Source organism: Triticum aestivum, chromosome 4B, assembly GCF_018294505.1.
Source record: "Triticum aestivum cultivar Chinese Spring chromosome 4B, IWGSC CS RefSeq v2.1, whole genome shotgun sequence".
NCBI lineage: Eukaryota > Viridiplantae > Streptophyta > Magnoliopsida > Poales > Poaceae > Triticum > Triticum aestivum.
In genome coordinates this window covers 389093285-389109198 of record NC_057804.1, presented here as the reverse complement: position 1 = coordinate 389109198, position 15914 = coordinate 389093285, and the positions used below count along the sequence as shown (strand labels likewise).

The 15914-nt window shown below is 47.3% G+C and overlaps 1 protein-coding gene across 1 annotated transcript in view; it reads right to left on the bottom strand.

Annotated features, from left to right (window-relative positions):
• Positions 1-1416: 1416 nt before the first annotated feature.
• LOC123090123 (actin-related protein 2/3 complex subunit 3-like) overlaps positions 1417-15914 on the bottom strand; it is a 66676-nt gene continuing 52178 nt past the window's right edge. The window contains exons 4-6 of the mRNA XM_044511567.1: positions 2181-2318; positions 1832-2101; positions 1417-1581 (exon numbers count right to left, since the gene is read on the bottom strand). Of these exons, the coding sequence (XP_044367502.1) occupies positions 1439-1581; positions 1832-2101; positions 2181-2318 (551 nt within the window). The 3' untranslated portion in view covers positions 1417-1438. The remainder of the gene's footprint in view (positions 1582-1831; positions 2102-2180; positions 2319-15914) is intronic.

Genomic DNA, 15914 nt, shown 5'->3' with positions numbered 1-15914 from the left:
CGCCAAAGCCCAGTCGTGTTGTCGTGAGGAGAGGCAAAAGGAAGATCATCGGAATGGATGGAGTAGCCAATGAGCAAGACTTCGACAAGTACGGCGCCCGAGGATCGAACATGACGACGATGATGAAGTAGCAGCATACACCACAAGAAGAAGCAGGACCACCCTACCTAAAGGACGTCCGTTCCACAGAAGAACTCCATTTGCGAAAAAGAAGGGCAAGAAGATTGTGAACAGATAGCTAGCTAAGATCGATTGTATTTAAATCGTAGCCTTCATTTCTCGATTGTATTTCATGGGTACTTTTTGAACTATCATGAATATTTTTAAATTTCATGGACACTCGATCTCGATCCCAGCCCCCTCCATCTCGATCGCTATCCCACCTCGCCAGATCGGGTCCCCCTCGCCGCCGAGCACCCCCCCAGTCCACCGGCCGCCGCCGCCGACCCCCCGCACCCTCGATTCCCCTACTCAACCGCCGCCGCCGACCCCCCGCACCCCGCGCACCGTCTTATAAAAAAATAAGTATCAAACAGCTTTTTAAATGCTACTGTCTTATAAAAAAATATTACTGTTATTATTTGAACAAGTTTGAACATATTTAAACACAAATAAGTATCAAACAGGTTTTTAAATGCTAAAAAATTTGTGGAGCCTGGGAGTCGAACCCAGGACCTCCTGGTGTGAGAACTGGCTGCTGACCGGTCGAGCTAGTAGAGGGGACTTGATGTGGATCAGTTCTGGTGGTACACAACCTGTTGGCTGGAGTTGAAATAAAAAAAACTACTAATGGTGCACCATGGTGAGGTGCGCCATTAGTATGGATATTCTAATGGCGCACCACGGTGAGGTGCGCCATTAGTATTGTGCCTTCGCCCGATCCCCCCTTCCCTCTCCCCCTTCGCCCGGTCCCCCCTTCCCTCTCCCCCTCGCCAGTTCCCTCTCCCTCTTGATCCACCGCCGCCGCCGCCGCTGCCCTCACCCTCGCTGCTCGCCCTCGCCCTCGCCCTCTCCCTCCCTCGCCCTCGCTGCTCGCCCTCGCCCTCTCCCTCGCCCTCGCCCTCTCCTCGCCTTCCCTCTCCCTCGCCCTCTCCCTCGCCCTAGATCCCCTTCCCCTCTCCTCTCCCGACGCTGCTGCCCCGCCACCTCGACGCTGCCCCGCCGCCCCGACGCCGCCTCGACGCCGCCCCGCCGCCCCAACACCGCCTCGACCCCGCCCAGACGCCGCTGCCCCGCCACCTCGACGCTGCCCCGCTGCCTCGACGCGACCCCGCCGCCCGGACGCCGCCCCGTGCACACCACCGTCGCCGGAGCACCACCACCACCACCCGTCGCCGGAGCATCCTTATCCTCTCCGACCGCCTCCTCCACCCCGGCCCGCTCCTCCAAGGTAAGCTACCGCCCCGACCCCTTAAGCTGTTGCTGATGTGCTTACGCTCTAAAGGATGACAACGTTCATGAACTTCCTCTTCGCAAAAGCCAGCCACCATTTGTTGGGAGTGCCATTAGCTCTGTATGCGCAGTTGAGCAGCCTCCCGCTCGTTTCCTCCCTTATCTGCTTCAGATAGTTCCTCAACAGTTCTGCATTAGAGAAGTTAAGGGGAGTTAGAATATTCTGCTGTTAGATTTGATCGGTTTCTACCAATTTATAGCTGAACTAGCCTAAGGCTTAAGTAAAATGCTACTGTTTGATTCTCTCTGAAGAAGTAAATTACGTGAAATACCAAGCAAACAACTTATTACTTCTGCAGACAAGAGTTAGCTTAGTTACTTTCACTAAAAGCATATGCACGTGCAAATATGCAATTGAAGTTGATGGAGCTATATATACCTGCTTCCTCCCCAGATTGGGGGAGAGTGAAAAGTCCAGGGAAAGGAAACCCTGGTTCCCCAGGCGCAGGAACTTTTTCCAACCCCAGGTTAATGATTGCCTTAGTTCCGACAGCCAGCGTCCGGCAGGTTTCTAGTCTTTTCAAGGCAATATTGATGTAAGATGTCAGATAGATGAGCAATTTGTCTGCTGGGCTTTTGACATGGAAGTTTTTGAAGAAAACATTTGCACGGAAGAAAGTTATTGCTTCATCAATTATACCCTCCTTATCTGTAATAGCATCAACATTTTAATAAGCAGTTCAGCGTGGTCATGCATGATCGAAATGTGTCTGATGTTGTGACAGTACCTGAATCTGAGGCTGGGGCTGGGCCCTTCATATGGGTTTTGAGTGGAAGCAAAGGACACCCACAGGCTTTTGTGATCCCGTCATCATCAATGAAACTAGAGTGATAAACTTGTCCATGATGGAGAAATGCATATGGTGCTCAGATATCGCATAGATAACGTTAACCATGACCAAACTAGAACTAACAAAACTAGCATGGGATACTAAAGCAAGCAATTAGCACATTTGTTTTGAAATACTACAGTGTTTTGAAATATCCATGTTTTGAAATACTACAGTAATTGGGTATGCCTATATGATTTCTGGCACATTTCCTGTACCTACAATACAAATTTGTGAGCATAGCTTCTGTTGTCAATGCAAAAAACTGTTCCTTGTAATGTACATACTCATACTGCATCTTTTGGATTGTTCATTTCTGTTTATCTTGTGCCGATGCTACTTAGTATGTACTCACATCTTCATGCTGGAAGGATAATACTGTAGGTAGACCATTTACTATTTTTTCATTTTTGAATATGGCTAACTCTGCTTCCCCCAATCTGCATATCCTCTGTTCTGAGCATAATTTTTTTGCCATATCCTTTTCACACCTGGCATCTGCCATTGTAACTTCATACTGATGTAACATGTGAATCTATTGGTCCTGCTTATTGTCTTTAAAGAAGTCAATGTACCTACCTATTTTTGTGCTATGTTATTATATTTGATCAGTATCAATTGTGTCTCTCTTAAGAGACTCCTACCTTTTCTGACTCGAGTTGTTAACAACATTTCCATACTTCTGTTAGCTACAACATTTTTTTATTTGAATTTGGTACTCCATGAGTTTTTACTACTGCTAACATAGAGTATTTGCTACTAGTAAAACAAGGATTTTGTATAGTTTTTACTACTGCTAACACACAGAGTATTTGCTACTAGTAAAACAGGGATTTTGTATGCACTGCTACCTGATGAGTGCTTTCTTTGTACTATTTCACCTTGGCATGCATATGTTTATTTCACCTTAGACGGAAATGAGTGTTATCAAGGAAATGGTTTTAGGTAAACCAGCACATCTCATCAGTCTTTCTTACTCAATGTTATCACCTGCTTGGTTTTAGGTGATGGACTCATTTCCGGTGGTTGTTCTGCTTTAGTTTTCCTGATGTTGTTTCGCGTTGGGTTCTGATTCGCTTTTCTGCTATTGTTTCTGTGGTGATGCAGACTTGTGGTGAAGAAGAGCAAGGCCAAGAAAGACTCCAACAAGCCCAAGCGTCGTCTTACTCCTCATGTGAGCCCCAGATTTGATTTGTTGTTGTGGTTCGATTCACTCAAAAGGGAGTGATAATTTTTCCTATGTTCATAGTGTGAGATTGATCCAGATTGAATGTTATGCATATCTTAAACATAGGAGTGTTAGTTCATTGCTGCTGTACTACTTGTCAAGTGATGCTGCTGCTGCTATCTGCGAGTTGCTGCTAGTTGTGATTTTGTCAAGTGATGCTGCTGCTACTTGTGATCTTCTAAAATGACCCCTTTCTCCTGAAATGTTGATTAATTTCCGTTTCGGTTGAGAAATGGGGCACTCCAAGGTCAAGAAAATTAGCAAAGGTCATGCCCAATTTTCTTGACCTAGAAGGTGCCCGATTCTCAACCGAAATAAAAATTAATTTGCTTTAGTGGTTGGATTAGTTTAGTATTTTTTTCACACACTCAGACACCCTTGCTTGCCATGTGTGTGAGAGAGATAGTGAGAGGAGACAAGAAGAAGGGGGTTAGGAAGATATTGCCTGCTCATCAAAGCTAACCATCTCCCCCTTTTCACCTCTTTTCCTTTGTCTTTTGTGGGTTGCAAGGAAGCTACTGTCTTAGCTAGATTAGCTTGTGCACAAATCCCAGTGTTACAATCTAGAAAATTAGCCTATAAAGATGAGGTCCCATGCTGGCTGTACCACTGCATCATGCAACAGTGCCTTCAAGATCCAAGGCAATATCACAAACATCATAGGCAATTTGACCAAACTCACAACCTTGTATCTTTGCAGCAACCAACTTTCTAGACACAATGCTACAAATGCAGGATGACAACGCCCGTTCTTTCATGACTCCCACGATAGACGGCGGCTTCATCCACGCTCCGGTCCCTTGAGTCGAGTTGTCTAGTTCTGAAACATCGATTGGCTCATGTTGTAATTAAACTTTAATGAACTTGTAGTATGTCTCTTTGGTTTCGAGAGTCGTTCAACTTAGATGTAATCGATGCTATTAATGTCTTGCTTTTCTCTTCCGATCGTTCTGTTGCATAATTATATATTGCTTATGTATTGTCTGTGAATTGGTACTAACGTTTCGTTTGGCTAGTGCATAGCGATGCCGACGTATGTCGTGTACAAGGGTAAGGTTCCCGGAGTCTACGATGACTGGGAGGAGTGTCGGAGACAGGTTCACCGATTCAGCGGTAACAGTTACAAAGGGTACACCACTAGGGCCGAGGCCGAATCTAGATACGCCCGCTATCTAGCGGGAGAGGGGAGGGAGCGTTGGAGGAACCGGATGAAGACGAGTTTCATCGTGATGATGCTCATCGTGATGACCGCAGCTCTCTTCTATGTGATGGTAGTTTAGATGATCGATATCGACTTGTAATGTGAAGACAAACTCGCTACTCGCGGTCTTGAGACTTGTAATACAATGTTCTATCTTTGTTCGGTCTTTTTAATTCAGAGACTAATATGATGAATTGTATTCGGAGACTAATATGATGAATTGTATTCAAAGACTAATCTTCTATTGTATTCGATGAATCTGTTGTTGATGTGTGTTGTCTATATTTTGTCAAATTATACATTTTGTAACCTGTGCAAAAAACAGAAAATAAAAAAATAAAAAAACCTAATATTCATACTAATGGCGCATCACATGACAGTGCGCCATTAGTATGACAGTGCATACTAATGGCGCATCACTTGGTAGTGCGCCATTAGTATGCCGCGGTTACTAATGGCGCATCCAGTGGTGGTGCGCCATTAGTATGCCAAAGCACCTGGGTATACATGGCCCCTGGGAGGCATACTAATGGCGCACGCTGGCCTATACTAATGGCGCACCCGCGGTGCGCCATTAGTATACCAGATACTAATGGCGCACCAGGTGGTGCGCCATTAGTAAAAATTACTAATGGCGTGTTGTTAATGGCGCACCACAGATGCGCCATTAATGGCCATATTAGGTGCGCCATTAGTAGGGGTTTTTCTAGTAGTGCTTCCCCCGTAGCCTGGAACGCCTAGACATCACCATGCACACCCCAAAGCCTCTCTCGCTCTCTCCTGTGCCCATTCCCTCTTCCCCCTCGCTCTCTCTCGCGTCCGAGATCCCCGTCGCCGCCGTCCATAGCCACCATGGACTCGGCCACTACCGCAGCTCCCCGACACGCTCCCCAGCTCCGCCACGTTGCCCTCGTCCTCTCGTCCAAGCCGCACGTCGTCGGACACCCCGTGAAGCCATCGTCTTCGCCTTCTTCACCTTCAGCCGCCGTGGATCTCCGCCGCCGCCCGCCGCCGTCAGCGCGTCCCCAAGCCTGCTGAGCTGCTCTTCCGGTCCGCTGTGAGGCCCCGCGTCGGTTCCCCCTCCTCTTCTGCGCCCCCGCGCTCTGTAGCAATGCAGTCTCTCAAGCCCGAGCTCCGGCCGCCGCCGCGAGCTTCGCTCCGGCGAGCTCTGGCCTCCCCAGCTCCTCCCACCCGCCCCACTAGATGCGGGAGAGAACGGGCTATGCCCCTTGGCCGTGCTCCGGCCGCCGCCGTGAGCTCTGCTCCGGCGAGCTCCGGCACCCCCACGGTCTCCTGAGTGTCCCACTGGATGCGCGCGAGCCTGGGCTCCTCGCAGATGGTCTCCGTCGCCCGAATGGTCGCCAGAGCGACGATCCCAAACCCCTTTGACCTCGCCGGCGGCTAAACGCCGGTGGGGTTTGACCCCTTTGACCTCGCCGGCCTTTCAGGTGGGCCCCGTGGGTTAGGTGATTAGCTTAGGGATAATCACCGTTAACTAACCCCCCCCTGACACTGACCAGTGGGCCCAGCGCCACTAATCCTCTAATTAGGATAAACTAACCCCCTTGTTTAAACCTAAGACACTGACGCGTAGACCCCACACGTCAGGTTTGACCTGGTCAGCGCCGTTGACCTGCTGACGCAGGCATGACGCAGTTATTTATTTTGTAGATTTAAATTAAATTAGGAAATTCCAGAAAATGCTATAAACTTCAAAAATTCATAGAAATTCAACGTAGCTCAGATTGAAATAATTTATATATGAAAAATTATCAGTAAAATGCAATCTATCCATCTGCACCAGTTTCATGCATGAAAAACCAACTTATACCTGCTGTATAGGTGAAAACACATAAATGGCATTTATAAAGACTTAACTTGGAGTTGCATTTGAATTCTTGATTCAAATGGACTTCAACCAAATGAATGCTAGTTGCATTAGCTCAAACAGCATCACATCTACATGCCATGTTCGTGCATCATATTCTTGCATATGCTTGTGTATTGATTGCTGACACCGTTCCTTCTCGATAGGTCCTGCTTCGGAGACCGTTCCAGAGTACCTGTCTGAGGAGCAGTGCCTTCCCTGTTGATCTACCAGGCAAGCAAACCCCCTTGTTCATTCCGATACAATCCTACTCTCTTGCTCATGCTCTCAGTTATTGGATTAGGACAACAACAATTCAATTGCTACTTTGTGCTGCGGTAGTTGAACCCATTCCTCTGCATGACCTGTCATTGCCACAGTAAATAGTTGAAACCCACTAGCATGTGTAGGAGTTGATTAAAGCCATTGTTGTGTTCCTACCATGCCATGCCTACTATTGCTTAGAGTGTGTAAAGTCTGATTCATTGGGAATGAATTGGAGTGTAGTGCTACGTTCTGATGCTGAGAGTTAAGTGTGTGAATACGATTTGGTAAAGGTAGCGGTGAGAGGCCATGTAGGAGTACATGGTGGGTTGTCTCACTAGAACCGTCCTTAAGCACTGAGTTCTGTGTATGTTGTCCAATGACTAGCTACTACCACACATTGGGCTCCGGGCGCTCCAAGCCCTCTCGACTTATTAACCAACTTGATCTCTGTCCAGGAGTCGCAACTAGTTTTTGGTGTTTGTAGGTAGTGTTATTTTTCTACCAAGTGGCACCCGGCAGGGTGGGCTTGGGACAGACTAGGCACACGTGGCCTGGTGTACCGAGTGGCACCCGGATGGTGGGCTCGGGAACCCTGCACACATCGTTTGGGGCCATGATGGAAACCTCGGCCGGACTCCCTCGCGGATGGAACCCGAATAGGCGATAAACCTGGACTAGAGTCTTGTGTGGTTAGTCAGGTCATGGCCGACACCCTCGCCAGGCTTCTGCTTGAAGGTTGCCGATATACATGACGTGTACATGGCGGTAAGTGGCGAGAGTGTGTGTGAAGAAGTACACCCCTGCAGGGTTAACATGATCTATTCGAATAGCCGGGTCCGCGGTTATGGACTTCTTGGATGGTTACATGGTACATATACAACTTGAAGTGGATACTCTAAAATGCTCAAGACAAGTGTGAGTGTTATGGATGGCCTTCTCGTAGGGAGACGGGGATGAATCCATAGTAGTGTATTGTGTGGTGGTTAGTGGACTCATGTGCGTTGTCTCACCTCAAAGAAATTCTCGTAGTCGTAGAATAGGATAATCACTGAGTCAAAGCTGGCTTGCTGGAACTAAACCCCACCTTACCTTCTTGATACAAGTGTATGTATGATAGGATATGATGTAAGTCTTGCTGAGTACCTTTGTACTCACGTTGCTTTATTTACGTTTTTGCAGCGAAGACTTCGGTCTTACTAGTTACAAGGACTTTGACAAGTAGCTTGTACCTCAGCTACGGTCTTGATCGGATGTTGTAGATAGTGAGGCTCGTCAGCCTTTTTCATTTGTAGATGTCTATACTCAGACATGTATTGCTTCCGCTTGTTGCTTGTATGCTATGAATGTTGGGTCATGTGACCCCTGCTTGTAATAAATGCTATGATGGCTCTTCTGAGCCTTTATCTATATGACTTGTTGAGTTATGTTGTGATGCCATGTTGTACAGCACATACTTGCATGTTATGCGTACGTGTAATGTGTATTGCTATGTGTGGGATCTGACTATCTAGTTGTTTGTCCTTAGTAGCCTCTCTTACCGGGAAATGTCTCCTAGTGCTTCCACTGAGCCCTGGTAGCTTTCTACTGCTCCGGAACACTTAGGCTGGCTGACATGTGTCCTTCTTCATTCCTGTGTATGTCCCTTCAGGGAAATGTCACGCGGTGTCTACCGGAGTCCTGTTAGCTTGCTACAGCCCAGATTCTCGGGAGTCCTGCTAGCCCAGTTGCTACATCCCGGATTCACTCGCTGATGACCGACACGTTCGATGCTGGGTCATGTATGCCTGTCCCTGTAAGTTAGTGCCACTTCGGATTCACGACTAGCCATGTCAGCCCAGGTTCTTATCATATGGATGCTAGCGATACTATCATATACGTGTACCAAAAGGCGCAAACGGTCCCGGGCCTGGTAAGGCGACACCCGTGAGAATACCGTGCGTGAGGCCGCAAAGTGATATGAGGTGTTACATGCTAGATCATTGTGGCATAGAATCGAGGTCCTGACAGCTTTGGTATCAGAGCCTGGCTGCCTGTAGGATTACCAAGCCAAACTGGTCAAAGTTGAGTCTAGAAATTCTTTAGTTATGTAAGGGAATTGATTGTGGGAAGTAACGTAAGGCTCTTTTTACTCCTTATTCCTCATGGCCTTCTGATCTGAGTCATCCTATCTTTCCTGCGGGGTTAAGGAACTAGGCTTTCTCTTCCGTCTATCAGGATCACGTGTTACTACTTCGTAGTCCCATAGGATTGGTTGATCAGAGTCATATCCCAATTTTCGAGTACTTTCGGTGTAGTCGGTTTAGTATGATCTCAGACCCTTGAGTGGTGATGTTGAGTTGTTGTACTACTCCTTTTTAGGATGATGTCTGAATTTGAGCATTCTACTGTCATTATGCTACTGGAATTGCCCTAGGAGTACGAAAGATACTAATTTCCTTGTCCTACATTCTACAACCTATAGTTGATGCTGGTTCCGTCCTTGGTTTCGTTTCTCAGGATCTCATCAGTTAAGCGAAGTTCTGTTGCTCGTAGCCAGAACCACGAAGAAGGTAGGGATGAGGATCCTCCCAACCCGCCTTCGTTTGTAGAGTTCATGTTAGAGATGGAGAGGAACAAGTGTGAGTCTAACCGCTTGTTGGCACGTATCGAGGAGAACACCGCACATCAGTTCAAAGGGTCTGCAACCACTCATGACTTCATTCGCTTGCACCCACCCACCTTTCATCATTCTATTGAGCCAATCGATGCAAATGAATGGATTCGTAGCATCACTCACAAGCTGCATTCCACGAACGTAGCTGAAGATGACAAGGTCACCTATGCCGCATACCACCTGGAAGGTCCTGCTAGTCTTTGGTGGCAGAACTATGAGGCTATGCTTCCAGTTGGCCAGATTCCTACCTGGAGGGATTTCACCGAGGCTTTTCGTGAGCATCACATTCCCCAGGCCCTCATTGATCGCAAGAGAGCAGAGTTCTATAGTTTCACCCAAAGTAAGATGGTTGTTGATGCTTACAGCAGAGAGTTTGAGAACCTCACCCGTTATGCCACAGAAGAGGTGTCCACGGATGCCAAGAAGCAGGCTAGGTTCCGGAAGGGTCTCAACCCCAAGCTGCGTCACTATCTCCACCTGCATCATTGTGATACATTCCAAGCTCTTGTGAACAAGGCCATTAATGCAGAGACAGCTCAGCTCACGTACGAGGAGTCTCGTAAACACACCTGTGATTTGGGATCTTCTTCCGATTCTGGTTCTCAGAAGCGCCGGATTTGGGTTCCGAACTCCGCTCTTCCTTCCGGATATTCACCAAGGTCATCTTACATGGCGCCTCACCCAGCTCTGTCGTATGTTTCACCCAGGTCTACTAGTAGACTGCTTGTCAGTGCGGGTCCACGTCCAACCTCAGGGACTTGCTTCACATGCGGGAAGCCAAGACACTATGCACGTGACTGCTCTCAGACTAGTTATGCTCCACCCAAACCCGAGAAGACTGTTGGATGTGTTAAGCCATCAAGCAAGACAATCAGTGCCGAGCAAGCTCGCACTAAACATGGACGTGTGCATCACGTCTCAGCTAAAGACGCTCATGATGATCCAGATGTCGTTCTTGGTAAACTCCTTGTCAACTATCACCCAACATCGGTTCTGTTCAATACTAGAGCATCTCATTCTTTCATCTCTGAAGGCTATGCTCATTTGCACGACATGTCATTTTGTGATATGCCAACTCCGCTTGAAATCCAAACCCCAGGGTCGAGATGACAGACCACCAGAATAAGCTATGGAAATAAAATCCTTGTTGATAGACTTGTACTCCTTGCATCACTTGTAGCCCTCAAGTCCTCAGATATTAACATCATCTTGGGTATGGACTGGATGACAGCTCATCATGCCAAGATTGATTGTTACACCAGGTCTGTTCAGCTTACACACCCATCTGGCAAGATAGTCACTGTCTCCACTAGAGTTGCAAAGCGTCAGCTCTATTCTCTTAATGCCAGCCCTCTTCCAGATCTTGAAGATATCCCGGTAGCCCGTGACTTCCCGGATGTCTTTCCAGAGGAACTGGCAGGTGTTCCACCTGACAGAGATGTAGAGTTCGTCATAGATCTTATCCCAGGAACCGCTCCAATCTCTAGGAGACCTTATAAAATGGCACCCTTGGAACTAGCCGAACTTAAGAAACAACTTGATGAGTCCTTGCAAAAGGGTTTCATCCGTACTAGTTCTTCTCCTTGGGCTTGCCCCATCCTCTTCGTCAAGAAAAAGGATGGTACAGACCGGATGGTTATAGATTATCATCCCATTAATTTGGTCACGATAAAGAACAAATATCCGCTTCCCAGGATCAACGACCTGTATGATCAGCTCGCTGGGTCCTCAGTCTTCTCAAAGATGGATTTGAGGTTAGGCTACCACCAAATCAAGATCAGAAACGGTGACATCCCCAAGACACCCTTTGTCACTCGTTATGGCCAGTACACGTACACAGTCATGTCCTTCGGTCTAACCAACGCTCCAGCAACATTCTCTCGCTTGATGAACTCGATCTTCATGGAGTACTTAGATAAATTCGTGGTGGTTTACCATGATGATATTCTTATTTACTCGAAGAATGAGGAAGAGCATGCCGAACATCTTAGACTTGTGTTAGAAAAACTCAGAGAGCACCGTCTTTATGCCAAGTTCTCCAAGTGTGAATTCTGGTTGCCAGAAGTGACCTACCTAGGCCACGTAAACTCTGGTAAGGGCATTGATGTCAATCCCGAAAGAGTTAAGGCCGTTCTCGATTGGACTCCGTTAAACAAGTTAGGAGTTTCCTTGGTCTAGCCAGTTATTTTCGCCGCTTTGTTGAAAACTTTCCAAAGTGGCCAAACTTCTCATGGAACTTCTCAAGAAAGATAAAAAGTTTGAGTGGTCCCCACAGTGTGGGTACAGTTTTCAGGAACTGAAAAGACGCCTGACTTCTGCTCCCATACTTGTGCCACCGGATTTCACTAAGGACTTTGTTATCTATTGTGATGCCTCACGGCAGGGACTAGGTTGCATTCTTATGCAGGATCGTCATGTGATTGCCTATGCATCTCGACAGTTGCATCCACATGAGGAGAATTATCCTACACATGATCTAGAGCTTGCAGCCGTAGTCTATGCACTCAAGACCTGGCGACATTACCTTCTTGGTAAACGTTGCGAGATCTACACCGATCACCAGAGTCTCAAGTATATCTTCACACAACCAGATCTGAACCTTAGGCAAAGACGTTGGTTGGAAGTGATCTCAGATTATGATCTAGGGATTACTTAAACTCCAGGCAAAGCCAATGTCATGGCTGATGCGCTAAGTCATAAATCCTATTGCAACAATCTCATGTTGCAGCAGGGTCAACCATTTCTCCATGAGGAATTCTGTAAGCTTAACCTTCACATTGCTCCTCACGGATTCCTTTCTACACTGGTGGCGAAATCTGACCTTGAGGATTGGATTATCGCTGCTCAATAGTAGGACACGGGAATTTCCCAGATCAAGAGAAACATTAAGAAGGGAGTTGGTGGATGTTTCTCTATGGATGATCGATGTGTTATTTTCTTTGAAAACCGCTTGGTGGTTCCCAAGAATCAACATCTGCGAAAATTGATTCTTAAGGAGGAGCATGAATCTCCTCTCATGATTCATCCCGGTAGTACTAAGATGTATCAGGACCTACGCCAGAGGTTCTAGTGGAATAGGATGAAGAGAGAAATTTCTCAGTTTATTGCTAACTGTGACGTTTGTCTTGCGTTAAGGCAGAGCATCAGAGACCTGCTGGCACCCTTCAGCCATTAGCTATTCCTGAGTGGAAATGGGATAAAGTTGGTATGGATTTCATCACCGGTTTTCCCAGAACTAAGAGACGGAATAATGCTATCTTCGTAGTCATTGATCGTCTCTCCAAAGTGGCGCACTTCCTACCTGTTCGAGAGAGTATCACTGCTAGTGAGCTCGTTGACTTATATATTTCTCGAATAGTGTCACTTCATGGTGTTCCACAAGATATCAATTTAGACCGTGGCAGTCTTTTCACTTCTCATTTCTGGGAGAGTTTCCAAACTGCCATGGGAACCCATCTTTCCTTCAGTACCGCTTTCCATCCTCAATCGAGTGGTCAGGTGGAAAGGGTCAACCAAATTCTTGAAGACATGCTTAGAGCTTGCGTTATCTCATTCGATATAGATTGGGAGAAATGTCTTCCTTTCGCCGAGTTTGCTTATAACAATAGCTATCAATCCAGTCTCAAGAAAGCTCCTTTTGAGATTCTCTATGGACGAAGATGTCGAACACCTTTGAACTGGTCAGAAACCAGTGAAAGACAATTCTTTGGACTGGACATGATCCAGGAGGCAGAAGAGCAAGTTCGCATCATTCGTGAGAATTTGGAAACAGCCCAGTCTCATCAAAAGAGTTAGTATGATCGTTGTCATAAGGATGTGACTTATGAAATTGGCGACAAAGCATACCTTTGGGTTACTCCTTTGAAGGGTACCCATCGTTTCGGTATCAAGGGCAAGTTGGCTCCTCGTTACATTGGTCCTTTTCGCATTCTCGCTAAATGAGGAGAGGTTGCCTACCAGTTGGAACTACCCCCACATCTTTCTCGAGTTCATGATGTCTTCCCCGTCTCTCAACTTAGGCATTGCTTCTCGGATTCTATCCGCGGAGTGGACCACAAAATGCTTGATCTCCAAGACAACCTCAAATATCGAGAGTACCCTATTCGCATTCTTGATCAACCAGAGCGTGTCACTCAACGTCATAACATCAAGTTTCTCAAGATTCAGTGGTCTCATCATTCCGAGAGAGAAGCTACTTGGGAGCAAGAAGATCATCTTCGACTGGAGTACCCCACTTTCTTTCCGTCGACCCCTGAATCTCGGGACGAGATTCTTTCAAGTGGGGGCGAGTTGTCACATCCCTAGTTCTGCTATGATCAAGGCTAGCTAGCCATGTGTGCATCATGTTTAAATTCCATTTAAATTTGAAATGGGGATTTGTGAAACCCTCAAAATCATTTCTGGAAATGACCCAAATAAAAATTGCTCCAAAAGGGTCCAAGAAAGTGTTCATGTTGCTCTATGAAAATATTGGACAGAGATAAAAATCAAACCAATATTTTTAGGAGGTCATAAGTATTTATTTTGGGCATTTGGAACTAATGCATAATTATTTGCATTGGATATATATATACGTTATACATATAATATATGTCCAAAAATTATGCCATTTGTTGAGGAGCTCTGGAATAATACCACTAGTTCCTACAAAAATTGGCATAAGGAAATAAAATGATTTAGTATTATTATTAAGTCAAAACAAATGTCAGAAAAATAGAAAAGAAATGGAAATGGAAAAACCTACCTGTGCTTACCTGCAGCCATCTGGCGCCTCAGCCGGCCCAGCGGTGCGGCCCACTGGCCCAACCGCCAACCGTCGTCCTCCTGGATGTCGCCACGCACCCCCCAAGCCTCTCTCGCTCTCTCCCGTTGAGGGAGTCCTGGATTAGGGGGTATCCGGATAGTTGGACCATATACTTTGGCCGGACTGTTGCAGCTTGAAGATACAAGACCCAAGATTCGTCCCGTGTCCGGATGGGACTCTCGTTTGCATGGAAGACAAGCTTGGCGATCCGGATATTTATTTCCTTCTTTGTAACCGACTCCATGTAAACCCTATCCCCCTCCGGTGTCTATATAAACCGGAGGGTTTAGTCCTTAGAGGGACGATCACAATCATAATCATCATAGGCTAGCTTCTAGGGTTTAACCTCTACGATCTCGTGGTAGATCAACTCTTGTACTACGCATATCATCAATATCAATCAAGCAGGAAGTAGGGTTTTACCTCCATCGAGAGGGCCCGAACCTGGGTAAACATTGTGTCCCTTGCCTCCTGTTACCACCAGCCTTAGACGCACAGATCGGGACCCCCTACCCGACATCCGCCAGTTTTGACACCGACATTGGTGCTTTCATTGAGAGTTCCTTTGTGTCGTTGCTGTAAGGCTTGATGGCTCCTTCAATCATCAACAACAACATGGTCCAGGGTGAGACTTTTCTCCCCGGACAGATCTTCGTGTTCGTCGACTTCACACTGCGGGCCAATTCGCTTGGCCATCTGGAGCAGATCGACAGCTACGCCCCTGGCCACCAGGTCAGGTTCGGAAACTTGAACTACACTACCGATATCCGCGGAGACTTGATCTTCAACGGATTCGGGCCTGCACCAAGAGCGCCGGACAGTCACGATGAGCAGGGCTTAGACCTGCTTTCAGACAATGCTCGGGATATCGCCCTTGCAGGAGCCCCGGACCTAAATCCGGAGCAGATTACGTTGCCCAAGGACGGGTGGATGTACCCCGCCCCGCAAGCCGCACACTCATCGGTGGTAGAAACGAACACAAGCCTCACCCCCAAAGAGGCCTGTGACACCGGACCCCCGGACTCGTATCCGGCTGTAGGTTCCAATCCGCGTGCTCCCGAGCCTGCCGAACCTGGTTGGGCTCCGGTAATGGAGTTCACCGCTACAGATATCTTCCAGCACTCGCCCTTTGGCGACGTGGTGAACTCGTTAAAGTCTCTCTCTCTTTGTCAGGAGACTCTTGGTAGAACTATGTCCGGCTCGAGTGGGAAGCAGGCGACGAAGGAATTTGTTGCCCACCCACCACCCACTTCATTGCCACGGTCGATGATTTAACCGACGTGCTTGAGTTCGACTCCGAAGACATCGACGGTATGGACGACGATGCAGGAGAAGAATAGGAACCACCGCTCATTGGGCGGTGGACAGCCACCTCCTCATATGATATATATATGGTGGACACTCCGACAGAAACCAATGGCAACGAGGCAGTCGACGATAACCTATCAAGGAAGAAGTCAAAGTATGAACGTCATTAGCGCCGCCTCAAGCTCCGCCACAACCATATCAGTGCAGCAGTCAAAAACAATCCATACGGTGCCAATGATGAATACAATCCCGACCAGCCTGCCTTCGAGCAGGCCGGACAGGCGGCGGGCGGATACTTGGAAAG